Here is a 17,099-nt window from a genome sequence, read left to right as displayed (position 1 = left end):
GTGGCAGTAGGACAGTGTGTGTGTGTGTGTGTGTGTGTGTGTGTGTGTGACTGAGTCTAAATAACCTGCAGTGTGTGTGTCCGTGGTGATGAAGGAAGATGTCGCCCAGAGCAACAGTGCGTCTCACTGATGCTGAGATGCTGATTTTAAGAGTTTCTGGAAACAGCGGAGCTCCGTGGCTCAGAGGAATCGGATACATCAAGCTGTGATACACACACACACACACACAGCTCTTGTTGGTAGGGGACATTCATTGTTGGTCTGGATCTTTGCATTTGAGATGTGATGGCTATAAGGAAAATATCCGCCGGGTCGTTCTGACCCACTGAGGGAGTGTTGGCTGAAGTTGTTGTGTGCCTTTGCTCATTCATCTACTGTGGCTGTTCATCGTGTTGCTTCTACTTGTGTGAATCTGTACGTGAGGTCGCTCCAGTGTGAACCAACAGTCTGTGGACTTTAACAATGAATCATTGAAATACAACACGATCGTGTTTGCCTGTTTTATTTTCATCACTTTATTCGATTTTAGGTTGAATTCACTGAAATACAGAGCGAAGAGCAACAAAAAACTATTTTGGAAAACTAGAAACTGTTGTGTGATCGGTTTTTTGATGATTTTATAAATGTTATGAATGTGAAAAAAATATTTACATGCAAATTAACGCCAAACAATTCACAGCTAAAAGGCCCAAGAACTACAAAACAGATTTGACGTAACTGTTGACGATGACGACGACAACAGTCATCTTCATCATCGTCGTCATCTCCCCGCTCATTCAATTACTTCTTAGGCTGATTACCTTCATTTCAGACTACAGCAACTCGTTATGTTCGTTATCAGTTGATCTGCAGATTGTTTTTTCAATTAAATTCCACCTCGTTAGTCTGAGCGCTATGATTACTTTACAGATTTACATTTCATATGCGAAAGCTAAACAACCAGCTACATTATGGTTGGTACAATGGTCACGTTATTGCAGCACTAATAATCATCAAATAATTTATGAAAATATTACAACATTGATCAAAAAGGGGCCATTCTGCCCCCATAAAGAGAACTTTTACTTTTGACACTTGAAGGACTGTTACATAATAATACTTGGATGCAGGACTTTTACTTGCAGTAGGATATTCTGACATTTTAGTGTTACATTTACTTAAGTACATGTTGCAAGCACTTTTTCATCCACCGCAGTATAACACAATACAATAGACAAAAACAATTTGTCCTTCATGAAAATAGTTGCAGATTATTTTTCGGTCAATCGTCTAATCGACTAATCATTGGTTGGTTGATGGTTTGAGTCCATTTCTATGAAAATCAACAGCTATTCGCTGGGCAGGGGTTCCAGCTGACGGCTACTCGACCTCTCCTGCCTGGCACATCTTTTTTGACCTGTGCTATCATTGTTACGATTGTAGTATCATCATATCGTAACCAGGGCTTCGTAATCAAACAGGGTCGTGGTTCAAGGGCTAAACCGAGCGTGGTTGTCTGTCGTTGAACGAGGCCGTGTGGCTTCAGGCTATCAAAGCTGGGCGCTTCCTTCAGTGCCCCCACAACAGGGAGAGTCGCTCAAAACGGGGGGATTATGTGACGATAACATACGGTAACTATTATAGAATAAAAAATAACAGACACTAAGAAGTCTTTCTGTTTCCAGCAACTATCCAAACCAGTCAGTACCTAACAAAGATAATGATTCACACTCTTGATATTTATTAACTTTGAAACAAACAAGCGTTTCTGAACGCTTTTCTTTTTTTCCCCTGACGTTCTGTTGTTTGAGTAAAGACTTTCCCCTCTAAATCGAGTGGAATTCAAATTTTGGCTCTAGAGCTATTTTGCACTTCAGCCCGTCAAGCTACAACACAAACTTCTCTCTCACTCTCTCTCACTCTCTCACACTCACACACACACACACACACACACACACCTCTCAGATCTGTCATTCAGCCCCACTCCTGGCTCATCTGAAATATCACTCAGGCTAAATTTACATTTCTTAGACAAAATGTTAATAAATGACATAAATGACTGCAGCTGCTTCTTGTGCTGTTAGACTGTTAAGGGCTGTTGCTTTTTGCAGAGACAGTCTCAGAGCAGATGAGGAATTTGGAAACTCGTGACAAGAACAGACAAGATGAGGAGAGCTGAACAGCCGCTCTTGGCAGCGTCATCTGGAAAGACATCAGAGCGTGGAGACAGAGGGTTATTCCAGGTCAAGAATTTTCTGGGTTCTTTTAAACATCTTTGCCTTGATATGAATCCTCTTTAGTTCTGGTTCGTTTGTCAGAATACTCGTGGTATTTTCTCACCTGCTATTATTTCACTTTCCATAACCTGGTAGACTTTGAGAGGTGTGGAGACTTCTGTGGAACAGATGAGTGACATCAGTTACGGGTTATACCGATGCAATCAAAACGTCAAACTGATTGAGGTAAGATTACACGCAGAAATACGCTCGTATCAGTCAAGACGAATTTCACTCTTACTAAGTTGAAAATAAATAAACACATACAGCAAACATACTGTCTCTACTGCAGGATGTTGTTGTCGGTCAACCAACGTATACGCCCATTACATATATATCATCGGAAAACTAAAATCGGACGCTATTCGCCAGCAGGCGGGAAAGCAGCTAAAAATTTTTAGTGGTGGAGCTAAAAATAATTGTTGTTATAGTTACTGGTTGATGCCAAACTGAAACGGGAGAATGACGTCATGCCAAAGAGGGTTTGATGACGTTACCCTCTCAATGAACCCGGAGCTGATGGTGCACAGGAATTTGCTTTCTATAATTGATTCATTAATTACTTGTTTGGTTACTTATTTAGAAAATAGTGAAAAATGCCCATTATAGTCACAGGTGACATGAGAAAATCTTCGCATTTGAGAAGCTGGAACCTGAGAATGTTTGGTGTTCTTTGCTTGACAAATGATTTAAACAATTAATTATCGAATTTGTTGGAGACCGACTAAATTATGAATCGACTAATGCGCCAGGAGGCGAGGAAAGCCGCTCACCTTCCATGTAGAGCTGCACGGTGCTGACAGCGAGGCCCTGTTCATCCAGAACTTTGTACGTTCCTTCGTCTGAGCTATTTAGGTTCTTTAACGTCAGCTGCTCCTTCAGTAGATGTTTCTCCAGACGCCGACTGTTCTCGTCCCCTCTCATCCACAGGTCCGACCACTCCGAGCTGTTCCTGTGGGGCACAGATCGGTAACCGTTAGAGCGAGGCTGTGGCAGACACAGCAGGAAAAAAAACAAAAAACAAAGACTTAAAGCCTGCCGGCGCCCCCTAGAGGCTGTCCCAGTATGAAAGCGGTGGAAAAAACAAACTGAATACTTATCATTTAGCTTTTCTTAGCTCCTCACCGGTAGAAACGCTAAAAATGAGGGGTCATTAAAAATCAAAAGAGGGTTCATCCTCTGGAAAGCATGAATGAGCAAAGCACATATCTGCAAATATCACCAAAATCCTTAAGGAACATGGAAATATACTCTAAAATCTGGTATAAATTATGGCAAATCTGCCGCTTAGATTCTGACGTTTCTTCTTTATAAGTAGAATTTTTGGTTTGATGGTGGAGCTTAAGTTAAAGTAAGGGTGTCACCAAAATCATTGGGTTTCCTCATCTGGGGACCACGAACATCTACAGCACATTTAATAGAAAAGTTTAGTTTTCAATTTCTTGTGTACAATGTTGACATTTAGACCTAGTGGCAACACTAGAGGGAAGTTAAGAGTATCGTGAATGGAAAGGGTTGATCCTCTGGGGAGCAGGAATGGGTTTAACATAATCCATTGAAATCTAACCTTCTCTCCCTATTTCTTGGAGGTTTTGAGCAGGGTGGTGCAAGAGTGAAGGTCAAGCAGTCATTGAAATCAAATAAAAGGGTTCATCATCGTGGGAGGATTGATGATGATTGTGCTGCAACAAAACATCAGATTTGTCATGTTGAGCAAACAGCAGTGTTCAAAATAGCACTTAATCAGTGCTGCTTACCAGGGGTCCCTGGGTACGTATATCTAAAAAAGGTTGTTCTTCCTGGTCGTTTGTCGTTCGGCAATTTACAAGAACAATATATTGCGTCTTCACAAGGACAAGTGAGTGCATTGCGACACGAACGCGCGACGAAATCGCCACGTAGAGAAAGACAGCAGCCGATTGGGCGTCCTGGTGATGCAGCAACAGCGCTCTGTTTGTGTAAATACAATTTACCCGGATCCTGCGTCTGCTGTGCAGCTTAAAAGGAAAAGCGACGTGACAAGGGTAAATACAGGACGGACGGACTGACTGTTATACCTCCGTCAGAAATTACAAGAAAAGACAATGTTTGCTTTAGATGAGAAGTTCAGCGGCTGATGACATAAATGAAAAATGTAATTCCAAAATGACACCTACCCACTTCAGAAAGTCTTGCTCCATTGAGCCACTGTTTTTGTCACAACCCACATGATTCAGGCGTCAAAGCCTCTATTTTGTGAGCAGAGTTTGTAGGGTGAGTCAGAACTTTACCAGCAGCCTGTAATCTATTTTAGTTTGATGAAAACTATGGGTAGGTGTCTTTCTTGTTTCTGTGTTTCTTGTGGAAAAAAAAACAAACAGATCAGAGTAGGTGGCATGTGTGCGGGAGCAGAGACGAGACAGGATGAGGGAAGAAGAAACGAAAAAGTGACGTAGAAATGAAGTGACTGAATGTAAATGGAAACATTCTCAATGAGGGCTTTTATTGTGAAATTTGATCAATGAAAACCCACAATTCCATCAAAGTCTCCATTTGAACGTAGATTTTCATCTTTTCTTCCCCTCTTTTACTTTGAAATACAAAAGGTTTGTTCGTGGGTGAGCACCTCACCTGCCCTGGAAGACCACTCTCACAGAGTGACCGGTGTAGAGATCCAGAACCAAGTCCTCACCTGGCCGCCGAGACTGGCTGGATTTGTGGTCTGAGAGGAGAAAACAAAACAGTCGTGGCCCGGTCAGGGACAGTCGCCCACAATAGACACACAATGATTGAGCACGGGGCGTGCACACGCAACACGGAAGCAACGCCCCGCCGCACGTCTACATCGTCAGGTTAGAACTGTCTCAGTCGTGTTCGATGGTTGCTCTTGGCTACGGGTTCAAGCTTTTTCTCAGAGGATAAAACAAGGAAAGTGTGTTTTAATGACAGAACGTTTCATGATACGAAGAGATAAAGTTTCTTGTAAAAACCGAATCATTTGGTTTCTAGTAATAACAACACGAAAAATATCGAACGTAAAAAAAGGAAGAAGAAACGCAGCAAGGAAATGAAGAAACTCAACGAGAGAAAAAGGCAGGAAGAAAAAAGAACCACCCGAACCCAAACTGACCGAACACAGACAGCTTCACACTCTGAATGAAGACCCGGGTTTTTCTGGACCTCACTCCTTCCACCACCATGAAGCTCTCGTATCTCCCCGTGTCCCCGATCTGAACGTCGCTGATGGTCAGAGAACAGTCCCCGGACCCGAGCTTCTCCTCGGGAACCTCCACCCGGCCATCGAACTCCGCCGCCTGCCACTTGTCGCCCCGACTGCTCGAACACGACGTCGGCCAGCGTGGTCCACTGGACGTGGCAGGTGGTGGGGGCCGCCCCCCCCAGGCGGGACTTCCACCTGCAGGGAAGCACCACCTGGTTCCCCACCGTGGACGTGATGGACAGGACGTGGGTGGCGGAGGACGGGGAGGAGGAGTCTGGAAGAAGAGAGGCGTTGAAGGAGGACATGGAGGGAAAGCTCCTCGACCCCTGTGCTGGGGAGCGACTCACTATATTCACTCCAGTGCTACAGTACAATTGTGAGTTACCTGAACTTTGATCAAGTATTTCCATTTAATGCTACTCAACATTTCTTCGCCACAACATTTATTGAACAGCTTCAACAGTTACCTGCTAACTTTTCAGATTAGCATCTTTACACAACATAGGGAAGTTTATAAAAGTAGAAGTAGTTCCCGGTTTCACTTAAACGGCTGTTTGAGGCCTCAAACGATCCAGCATTTCTGGTTTCTCTTCTTCCCTCGACCGTGAATCATCTCGTTGACCCCGAGGTACACGCGCACACACAGGCGATTCCAGGGAACTCTGCAGAATAGTCCGCTTGTTTCATTTAGTCTCGGAAGATGCTCATTGAAAGCTGGCTGTTAATTAAACCGCTTTCAGTGCGGTGAGTCGTGGCGGCGTTGAGGCGATTTCCTGCCGAAACCAGCAGCCGCAGCAGCAGGTGCACCACGGCCAAGCTAATGACTGAGCCCAAAAAAAACCCCCGTGGCGGTAAGAATGGCCCCGTTGATCGCAGGTTGATACTCACCAACTAAACTGCCAATCAGGAAGCATTGAAGCTGCATGAAAAACCTGGAAGAAGCCGGGGAGAGAGCAGCGGTAAGTCTTCAACTGGGGATTTATACGAGTTACAGAGCAAAGACGCTTGACTTCAAACGTATTCACTTTATTCACCACAATGTCATTAAAACGCAGCTACGATCCAAAATCCGGTTCCCACACATCCTGCCTTTCACCAGACTCTTCCGGTCTGGCCTCCGTCAATTCCCTCACATTATGGAACCTGAAGTATCAAAGCAAAAAGTTCTCTTTCTGGAGGCAGACTGGCCCCTTGCGGATCGCCGTCGTTACATTTCCGTGAAGGGTTTGACCACTGGTCAGCGATGCACCGGCACGTCAGCAGCATTTTAACGGTGTAGCCGGTCGAGGTGGAGTCGACTTGAACTCGCTCCCTCTGTAGGTTCAAGTAACGCGAAGCATCGTCTGGCGTTTCCGACGGAGCCGGAACGATTAGTCGATCAACAGATATTCAATCGGCGCCTACTGCGGTCGTCGATCAGTCGTCGTTTTTCAATGAAATGCTCGCTGCTCTTCTCCGTTTTATATCAACCGTATGGGGCATTTTTCACTATTTCTTTAAAAAAAGTTTAATTGACTAAATAATTGATTGATTCATTAAGAAAATGTTCGTCGTATTAAATCAACAAGGGAAGAAACGTTAGTTGCATCCTCCTGTACGTTGCAGATAAAAATCTTAATCTGTGAATTAATCGTAGCTCTCAAATAAATGTGGTGGAGATAATATAATATCAAGTGGCGATTAAAACAAAATACTGTAGTAAAGTAAAAAGGTTTCAATATTATACTGGAGCCCTTAAGTGCCTGAGTAAATGTACTTAGTTACTTCCCAGCCCCGACCAGTCTTCTGCAACGCCGCGCCGATCAGAATAGAAACCGACGAAGTGGAGGTAAGTTTCGTTTCCACGCACTTGCTGCTTCGCCGAAAAACGAAACCGTCGGGCGCCGCGGCGGCCGCTGGTTCAATGTGCACGGGGCTCACTCTGCGTGCGAATGCGTTAAAGCAACGGGCGGCAGCGGCAAATACACCGAATCGCGGCGAGGGACGCTGCGGGTTTCAGAGCGAAGTGCGGGGCTTCTTACCAGAGCTGCCGTGTGGCTGTCTCCATGGTGACCGGAGCTGCGCGCCTGGGTCCGCTCTCCTCTTCGTCTCCGCCGTGTGCCGACACTCAGCGGAGGGCGGCGCCTTTTATCAAGTCCGCGCTCCGGGCCTCCGCTTCCGGAACCCCGCCGTCACGTGGTGACAAAATAAGAGCACCGACCGCGGCCGCGCGAGCTGCAGGTAGAAACGAAAGACGTCGTCCGTCCCGGGACACGAGGCCGTCACAGTGCTGCCGCATTTCTCTGCACCTCTCTCCATTCGTTTGCTTTTCACTTCAGCTGTTGAGTTAGTTGCCAATCCTCGGCCCATCCTGGACCGGACCGATTTCAGTCCGATTTGTTTTGTTTGGCTCCTTCTTTTTTTTTCTCGTTTTGTAACTATTTGAAAGTTTCGTGTGAATAATAAGAAATAAACATATAAAGTGAAATATAACACAACACACATCTGTTTTTGAGCATGACAGGATTCATAACTTTCAAGAAAATTCAAACATCAGAAATCAATACGAACTCATTGATTTTGGATAATTATCGGATTTAGGGTGTTCGATGATAACTTGTTCCAGAGACTAAACCTTTTATCCTTTCCAGATAATAAGAACGGTCAGGGGGGTTTCTCGTCTCTGCCGGGGCTTTTATTTTGACGCAGTTCCTGGTGACAAGCCGTACGCGGCGGAATTGACTGTTCTCCTTAGAAACGAAACCTAAGGGTTGATGGGCATTGGGCTTAGACTGGGGGGGTTCCGCTTTCTGCATCAACAGAAACATGTTGCTGGTCTCCCACCTCCCCAGTCACTGCAGTTCAGTGCCCCGCTCCCTGCGCAGCACCTGGAGGATATTTTTACTCAGTTATGGCAGGTGTCACCTGGATCCTCACTTTCCTTTGTAAGTTTACATTTGTGTTCTTTGTTTCATCGTTGAAGCGCAGGCAGGGCACACACTCACTGCGGATATCAAAGTCAAGGGGTCTATTAATAACGTCCGAGGCCAACTGTGCAGAGATTCGAGGACTTTTCAGAGAAGACGGGCCTTGATTTAGAGGCTTATTATTCACTGTGTCTAGTTTGCTTCTGCTCGAGAACTTCGCCCACGTTGAGCTTCTCTCTCTCTCTCTCTCTTCGCTGTTGGCTGTCAAATAAAGGCAAAAAAAAAAAGCGAAAAGACACCTAACTAAACTGGGAGGAAACGAGCTGGCGAATCCGAGGGCGTGACCTGAGCTTCTGTCACCCCCCGGGGTCAGGTGGGGCTCGCCCGAGTCTCTGTGCTCCTGCTCTGAGGTGTGTGGGGAAGCAAAACGGTCCCAAATAGGATCCCAAACTGGACGCCGGCGCCTCGGGGTCTTCCTCAGGGCAGACACAGCAGATTTAGCGACTGAGCGAAAAACGAATTTCATCTCTGTCTTCTGGCCAATAGAAAAACCACGAGCGCTCAGAGTCTCTGCTTAGTCGCCGACTTCTCTCTCGCTTGAGATTTTTTTTTTGGCATTTTGCCTTTATTTGACAGTTGACAGTCTAGAGAGCGGGGAGACAAGGGGAGAGAGAGTCCCCCGGTCAGGATTCGAACAGTGGACGTTTTGGTCATGTGGTACCTATTATACTGACACTCTTTTTTTTTTTAATGTCTTTTTAATTTAACCTTTATTTAACCATCTAGATCCCACTGAGGTTTGGAGGTCTTTAAGGTGGATAGGTGTGTCCACATACTTTTGGCCAAACCTTGTGCATTGTGCATATCGTCCACGGTCACTATGACATATCTAGATATTGGACGTTTAGTTGAAGGTCAGCTATCTCCCCGTCTGTCCACTCCCCTCCCTCTCCTCAGGCGTCGCAGGGTGCCACCGGTCCTCAGCCTCACCCGTTCTCCGCTCTACCCGGGTGGTCCAGGTGGGGCAGAACGTGACGCTGACGTGCAACCTGACGTCCAGCGCCGAGATCACCTGGTACCTGTTGCGCTCCGACCAGCTGCTGCCTCTGCTGACGGCTGCACCGGCTAAACTAGGGGAACAAACGGTCGTGTTTCACTCCGCAGACGACGACCGCATCAACTGCAGGGGGGACGTGGAGAGAGGCACCGTCAGTCTGGAGATCCTGGAGGTGGCGGAGCGGGATGTCGGGCTGTATTTCTGCACGGGGCGCTGTGCAGGCGTTGTGTGTGTCAACAGGGGAATTCCTCTAGCTGTGAACGGTAGGATGGCTCTTCGTTGATCTAGTTGAGGTTGTCTTTGATTTTAGCCGCATTCGGACAGTTTTATCTCTGCTGAGTAGAAGTAGTTTAAACGCAGCTCCACCTCGAGCGGCTACGACAGTAAACGGCTGCTCACGGGTTGATGCGCCAGTAAAAGTCTAATGACGTCATTTACAGGCCCTCTTCGGACATCAGTCACGGGGGCCGTTTTACTGCAGAACGAGCGCCTGCCCGTCCATGACTGAAGTCCGTTTTGCTGATAACACCGTGACTTACCATTTTCTGTTGGGGCACAGCGGCCCTGACTTTTATTCCTCTGAGGCCGAAGGTGCGTTTAAAAACAGCCGGTAGCATCATGCAAAGATACTCATCTGGTTTCGAAACCATCAGATGTTTCTCAAAAAAAAAAAGAAAGCAGACAGTGTCTCTGTGATTCATAAGAAAATGGAATTGTGAAATAAAAACAACCTCTGTGCCAGGTGACCAACGTCGCCTCTGATAGAAGGATAACGTCACATTAAACGTTGTAAACTTCTGTTTGTTGACGTTTTGGAAAACGCGGTGCACCGGGTCTGGCACTGGCCGTTCGATAACGATGTCCCTGGCGAGAACACGTCACGCTGAATCTACAAACACGTGCATCGTGTCTGTGCGTTCAGATTAGACTCGGTTGTGACTCCGATCTTTGACACAAACTGCAGAAATCGGGGACTAAGGGGTTTGAAAAGAACCTGCTCTGCATCCGCGGCAGCTGTCGATGCTGCTGATCAGCAGACAATGGGGAGCTTCCGGACCACACAGTATCTGGGCCTCGCGTCTCTCCCGCTGGGCCTCGCCCACCGGTTAAACCTCTGGAATAGAGCAGCAACGTTTGGTAGGAAGGTCAGAGGTCAAAGGATCAACTGACTGATCAATAAACTACTGGTATTCCTGTATTTTTTCTGTTTCCAGGAATTGACGGGGAGTCGGCCGGCGACAAGACGAGGCAGCCATGTTGGAGTCTGGGAATCTGTGTTCTTCCAGCTTTACCGGTCCTCGTTTTCGTCCTGGCCTTTGGACTCTGCCTGTGCTCAGGTGTGTGGAAGGTCGTGTCCTCTACTTCTGTCTTTGTGAGGACCAAACGTTCAGACGCTGAGGGAGAGGAGGGGTTTGTAGAGTGAAGACATTTCGGTGCTAAGACTTGGTATGTGTATCACACGTCAGCGAAACACAGTCACGTGTGTGTGGGTGTCGCCACCTCAGTGGTCAAATGTAACCAGGTACATTTACTCAATACCGCGCTTAAGCACAATTTTGAGGTACTTGTACTTCACTTGAGTATTTCCTTTTTATGCTACTTTTTACTTCACTCAATTTCAGAGGGAAATATTTTACTGTAAAGATCACGATTTTAACATCAAGATTTTGGAAGATTTTACACTAAAACGTACGATAAGCTCACAAAATACAATACATGGGTCCCGTGTGGTGGAAATGGAGATTTCCATGTCTTTTTTGATTTTAGAGCAGGTCTATGTGCTGGAGAAACACTGAGAAAGTGTCAAAACGCTCGGCCCGCGGAGTAAAACGCAGACACCGCGCGTAACTTTGTGACGTCACAACGAATCAGTCCCCGCCACCCGGACCCAACCTCCAGTCTTTCTGTTGTTGTGGTTGCTGCTGTTGTTGTTTTATCTTTAACCACACAACACCAAGCTGGCAAGCTACAAGACAGAAAGACGTGGAGGAAACGCTGCGTTACGTTGGATGTCGGGAAGCCAGTACGTCACTGCACGGCCGTCCCAAGGAAGGCAACGCTGGAGACCAGTGGCTAAAGTTTGTTCTCTCTGAAAATCGGCGCAGACTGGCCATCGGCATTCGCATTTACCGGCGAGTTTTACCCAGCTGCGGTAGCGGGCTGCAGTCCGTTACCGTCAATCCGAAGAGAGGCTCATTAATATCGATGAGACAGACACGAAAGGCCCTGTTCTCGCTAGAGCGCCAGAGAGAGAGAGGAGAGTTAAAACTGTACTGACATGGGCGTCGGTGCGTAAAGCCACAAATATATCTTCTCATGATGTCACAACTCCAAATAAAACACCGGAAAAGTGGGAAACATGGGACCGTGATGGATCTTGACACGCGACAAGCTACGAGAAACAGTGTCTAGTTCGGGCCCGTTATCACAGCGGTCTACGAGTTACAGGTGTCCAAACCTCTCAGATGGTTCCATTTAAAGAACTGTAATAAAGAACTGATTATAGATAAGCAACACAGCAGTATCAATATGGCCCCATTTGTAGCAGCTCCAACACTGAAGTGATGCTTACACATTAAAACACCCAGAGTTATAATCAAATGAGATGATATTTCTGACTCTGAAATGGGCCGTTCTGCATGATGAGTGCCTTTAGTTTCTGAGCAATACTTCTGTTCTTTTACTTGAGTCAAATTTTGAATACAGGACTTTCATGTGTTCAAGTCAATTCAATTACGTTCAATTCTATTTATACGGCGCCAAATCATAACAGAGGTGATCTCAGGGCACTCTCCATGTAGAGCAGGTCCAGACCAGGACCCTTCATAGTATACAGAGACTCGACTCGAAAGGAAAGTCCACATAAAACTCCCATCTTGACGTCCGCCCGTGGAACGAGAAACGACCCCGTCCTGTAGGAAAACAAGTTCCACCAGCCCTGTCGGCCGTCCAAGTGAGCTGAAGGTGACCAAAAAAAAAACTGTCAGCCTTCATCTGTCAAAGCATCTCGGCCGTCTGACAGGAGGAGTTCATGAAAACCAACAACGAGGAAAAACTTTTTAGTGTTTGTTTTATTTTGTTTTATTCTTTTATCTTATTTGTTTTCACATTTAACATTAGTTTGTTCCAAAGCACACGCCCCCTTAATCACCGAGAGGAGCGCACAAGAGAGCATCTAGATATTATATTGCCTTGTCTTCGCACGGGGTCTGTGAACAGTATTAAATTACACACATTCAGAAAGAAAATATGTACTACTCATTGGTCCCAGTGGAGAACATGTACTGTATGTACCGTTCACACGAAGGAGCCGTAGCCTCAGCAAGATACTCTTATTGAATGGATACAAACCAGAATAATTCAGTCTCAACCACCGTGACAACTGTTTTCTCATTATGAAGATTTGTTTTTTACTACGAGAAAGGAATAAAATATCACTATAGACCACTAGATGGCAGCATAAACCAGCCTCCCAGATGCAGAAGGCCTCGGACTCAGGTGGACCAGTAGGGTTGGATAACGCTGCCATTGGACGGGAAAATCAAACACATTTTTGAAAGACTTCAAGCGTTCAGCCCGCTGCCAGTGGAATGGTGTGAGATCGTTTTTTTGAGGATTTTTTGGCTGATAATCAATAAATCCTCCCGTTGAATTATTTCACTGAAGTTGATATGGTTTTATAAGTATCCTCTGGGTTTGGCTCACAGCTGCTTCAGCAGCAGCCCGTACGGACGGATGGACTCCTGCACGGTGGCCCTCGTCTGGACGTCGTTGTAGCCTTCGGGGACGTAGACCAACCAGATGTCCTCTCTCTGACACTTCTTCCTCTTCTCTGGGTTGATGCGGTTCTGAAGAACCACTTTGTACGTCTTCCCGTCCACTTTGGACTTGAACCTCTTGCTGTACTTCTCTGCCATCTTGATGTCGGGCGTGGAGTACACCCCTCTACCCCTCGTCTCGCTGGTGATCAGACAGGCGGCGGCGGCGTCCAGAAACTCCGGCTCACTGTTGGGGCACCCGCCGTGGGTCAGGATGATACCCAGGGAGCCGTCCATGTTGTGTCCGTGGTAGGAGACGGGCCAGGCGTCCTTACCGGTCCCGAGCCAGCAGTCCCCGCCGTCGTACCTCTGCGTGACTCGGAGGGCCACGCGGTTCCACCCACAGGGACGAACGTACTGCTCGCTGCCACGCAGGAACGTGGTGCTGCCATCCTGGGGGTCAACAGAGGGGGTTGACAGTCAGAGCTGGGGCCACTTTAATGAAAATGCTAAAATGCCATATGCTAATCATACGCTCATCGTAGATAATATTTGCTGCACCAGTCCTGACCGCGGGATGCTGTGAGAATCAAGGCTCGAAGCTTCCTTGAATTTGGGGCAGGGCATTGAAGCTCAAAACCTCTTCGGTACGGACTGAAATGTCTTCGCTGCACTGAGTATCAATAACTAGAAGTTGGCACTGAATGCTTGGTCAGATTCTTTGTATTGTTTTCTCATTCTTTTATGTGATATTTCCTCACATGAATGATTAGTTAATCAAAATGAAGACTATAAATGAAGTTCAATGAAGTTAAACACTGATGTATTTGAGTTTGGCTTATTCTATGAAATATAAAACTGAGTTTTGTGAGAAAAATCACATATTTATACACCATTTCTCAGAGGAAACAGGAAAGGAAACGAGGAAAACCGGGTATTGAAACTATTTTTTGTCAGACTTAAAGCCCTTGCAGTTGCTCGCAGGGACTGTTTCAGAAAAACGTTTCGAAAACTTGATAAATCGCGTTATCACGTGAAATGATACAAACTCTGAGGGTGTTGTAGAAGGGCCTTATGTCAAATCTGACAGCAGAGCGTCTGTAGCTCAAAGGAGAGTTTTTACATTACACTCGCTCACTTCAACACAACTGGCTCCTGAAAAATGATATTCGCTTCATCACTCACTTCATCACCCACTAAATTCGGCTCCACACGTTCTATTAGTCTCATATTTGACATTTTGCCCAAACAAAAGCGATTGACCTCCAAACAGCCTATTAGCATACTTTTCATCGGCAAAACTGAGGTCAGGTAGTGAGACGGCCGTACTCATGAAATGAAAGGCTCGGTCTGTGTCAGGCCTGTCTAACACGATCTCAGGTGTCATCGGGTGAACGCGGCCTCGTCTCCTCACCTTGATGTTGGTGAAGTCGTAGTTGTAGTTAGGGTGGAAGAAGTCCTGAGGGTTGATCTTCACCGTGGTCCTGAGGCTCTCCACCGGCCCGGGGTCCTGGGCCAGCGCCGGCGGGGAGCTGTACAGGTCCTGGTTGTCCATGTCCTGCAGGGACAGAGTGCCTAAACTGGGGTACTCCAGCTCCTTGAACCCCGCCTGCTTGTAAAACTCCTTGAGGGCCACGATGTTGACGAAGTCCTGCGGGGTGAGCGGGGCAGATCCGGTGGTCGGCTCGACGTTGCAGCCGGACAGAGCAGACAGGGCCTCCAAACACAGATTGGTGTCCGGCATGGTGCTGAGAGGAGGGAGAAGGCAGGGAGGAAGAAAGTTTGCTCGTCCCTTGGAGGGAAATGAACGTGAAAAACAGTCTTTTAATTTTTACTGAGTTTGCAGAGAGGATTTTTCTAGAAGACAAGGTGGAAAAGGAGACAGTAGAGCTTACCGTCCGCCTGCTCCTCCGACACAAACAACTGTCCCCAGTTTCACTTTCATACTTTCACTTTCACTTGCACTGAGTGTGACACAGTTACCAGAAATCAGAACCTGGTCTAGAATGTGAGCGGGGCTTCTCCTTCGGGTGTTTTTCCAGACCACAGATACGCCAGAACGTACTTGTTTTTCCTCGCATTAACACGTGAAACCTTTATCCTGTAGGTAGGGCCTCGCCCTCGTCCCATCACACCAAGTACAAACTGCTCACTGGCTCTGAATTCCTGGTGTTAAATTTTAACTGCTGACCCAACCCAGGTCGTCCCCGCGCTCTGACTTCCTGTCCTTCGTCTTCGGGTGAACCAGCTGTTTGCTGCTGTGACTCAGTGAGAAGGGACTCCAGCCTGAGGATCACAGAGGTCAGTAGATGGTCACCTGTTGCTGGCTGACAAACACAACCCTGCTCTCTCTTTTCACCTCTCCATCCTTTTCCATTTTAAACAGCAGTAAAAACTCATTTTCTCTATTTATCCAATGGCCGCAGACACTAGTTGGTTTGCACATAAGTATTTACAGTTCTAGAGGAGATAAAATCCAAGTGTTGATATTACTGATTGTTTTTTGTTATTCCACCCTTCTCGTCCTCTCTTTTCTTTCTTATTTTCTTATTTTCTTTCTGCGCTTATTTTACCCACAACACTTTACCCTGATTTATTGAGCTGTCGGACTTGACCTTCGACCTCCATAGCTGCACACGGTTTTATTTCTCATGGTATCCATGGTTACATTTTGGACATATTTCCTGCTGTGTGTGTGTTCTCATTTTCTTTTGGGTTTTTTTTGTGTGTGATCAGAAATACAAATAAAACAAATACCTATTTTTTTTTTTTACCCTGTATTGTGTCCCACCTAAACATGCGGAGTGTGCCTTTAAATATGTGTCTTACCTTACATCTATGTCCATTTTTTTCCCGGTCACTACATGAGTACATTTTCAGACTCGTTACAATGACCGAGGGACGTTGGGGTCCGGTCAGAGAAGCGGCGGCCATCTTCCCGTTAACGCCGGTAACACCTGTTTTCTCTGCAGGAGGACTCTCTGCATTACTCCAGTTTGAGGTGTGCGGTCCGGCCCCGCCCCGCTGGCCAAGGAGGAGCGGGATTGGTCAAAGAGGACGTGACGTACTCGACAGTGGCCAATCACAAGAACCCAAGCAGATCACGTGACCGCAGATGAAGCGGGACCTTGTTTGTAATCAGGTTTTTTAGTAACTGATGAGTTTCACTGATGAGAGAAAGTGAATTACAGCCTCGTTTCTTTAATGGCTGAAGTTAATTTCAGGTAACTATATATTATACACACACACACACACACACACAGTGGCGTCCACTTTCCCATCCGGAAAGAAGCAGCAGCAGAAAATGGAGGGATGAACGGGTGGATGGATGAATCAGCTGAAACAACTGGACGTTTTACAGCCAGTTTTGGCCAAAATCGCGTACAGAACAGTTTATTAGTAACATTAGTCTACAGCAGGATATGAAAACATATTTAAGACCCTTGGAAATGAAATTTACATCAGATTTAAAGTCATTTTTTGTTTTTTATACGAAACTCAAATCAGTGCTTCAGCGTTTACAACCTGTGATACTGTGTGTGTGTGTGTGTGTGTGTGTGTGTGTGTGTGTGTGTGTGTGTGTGTGTGCGCACAAAGACGTTTTTAATGTGCAAGAGGAAAAAATTCCTCGTTTAACTCTGTATCTCTGTCTTTTAACCATGATGATTTTCGTGTCTGTGACTGCCGTAGAATTGCTGTCGTCTTTTGCTTTGTTATGACCCAACAATCATTCACACACACACACACACACACACACACACGTAGACCACAAAAGGAAGTTGGACTCTATTATTGATCCTGATGAGCTTCATCCGTACACGGTGTCTGTGTAGCTTCCACCGTGTCCTGGGCTGTTAGGTTAGTGTTGGACGGGTTTAAACGTCCCAATATCTGATGTTTTGTAACAGAAGGTTCCACAAATGT

At 46.3% G+C, this 17,099-nt stretch overlaps 3 protein-coding genes across 5 annotated transcripts; 1 reads left to right on the top strand and 2 right to left on the bottom strand.

Moving 5' to 3' along the window:
* Positions 1-964: 964 nt before the first annotated feature.
* lgals17 (galectin 17) lies at positions 965-7,553 on the bottom strand. The gene is given in 8 exon segments (XM_040121145.1): positions 965-2,181; positions 2,320-2,373; positions 3,029-3,207; positions 4,866-4,956; positions 5,365-5,561; positions 5,563-5,728; positions 6,343-6,386; positions 7,476-7,553. Coding segments are annotated over 8 exon segments (840 nt in total). The 5' UTR covers positions 7,502-7,553; the 3' UTR covers positions 965-2,098.
* Positions 7,554-8,262: 709 nt separating this feature from the next.
* LOC120786070 lies at positions 8,263-16,316 on the top strand. Its single transcript, XM_040121146.1, has 5 exons — positions 8,263-8,378; positions 9,318-9,680; positions 10,632-10,754; positions 15,376-15,476; positions 16,148-16,316. Exons 1-5 carry the CDS (start codon positions 8,345-8,347, stop codon positions 16,292-16,294), a joined length of 768 nt encoding a protein of 255 aa, XP_039977080.1. The 5' UTR covers positions 8,263-8,344; the 3' UTR covers positions 16,295-16,316.
* LOC120786067 lies at positions 12,488-16,184 on the bottom strand. Of its 3 annotated transcripts, none has more exons than XM_040121141.1 (4): positions 16,005-16,116; positions 15,071-15,461; positions 14,590-14,967; positions 12,488-13,628 (listed from the first exon to the last, which is right to left on the bottom strand). In XM_040121141.1, exons 3-4 carry the CDS (start codon positions 14,917-14,919, stop codon positions 13,119-13,121), a joined length of 840 nt encoding a protein of 279 aa, XP_039977075.1. In that variant the 5' UTR covers positions 14,920-14,967; positions 15,071-15,461; positions 16,005-16,116; the 3' UTR covers positions 12,488-13,118. The 3 variants fall into 3 exon arrangements, with proteins under 3 accessions (XP_039977075.1, XP_039977073.1, XP_039977074.1); XM_040121139.1 differs by having other exon boundaries at positions 14,590-14,923; XM_040121140.1 differs by lacking the exon at positions 15,071-15,461 and having other exon boundaries at positions 14,590-14,923; positions 16,005-16,184.
* Positions 16,317-17,099: the final 783 nt, after the last annotated feature.

The sequence above is a fragment of the Xiphias gladius genome, chromosome 24, assembly GCF_016859285.1.
Source record: "Xiphias gladius isolate SHS-SW01 ecotype Sanya breed wild chromosome 24, ASM1685928v1, whole genome shotgun sequence".
NCBI lineage: Eukaryota > Metazoa > Chordata > Actinopteri > Istiophoriformes > Xiphiidae > Xiphias > Xiphias gladius.
Note: the sequence above shows the minus strand (reverse complement) of the source record. Positions and strands in the feature narration are given on the sequence as shown.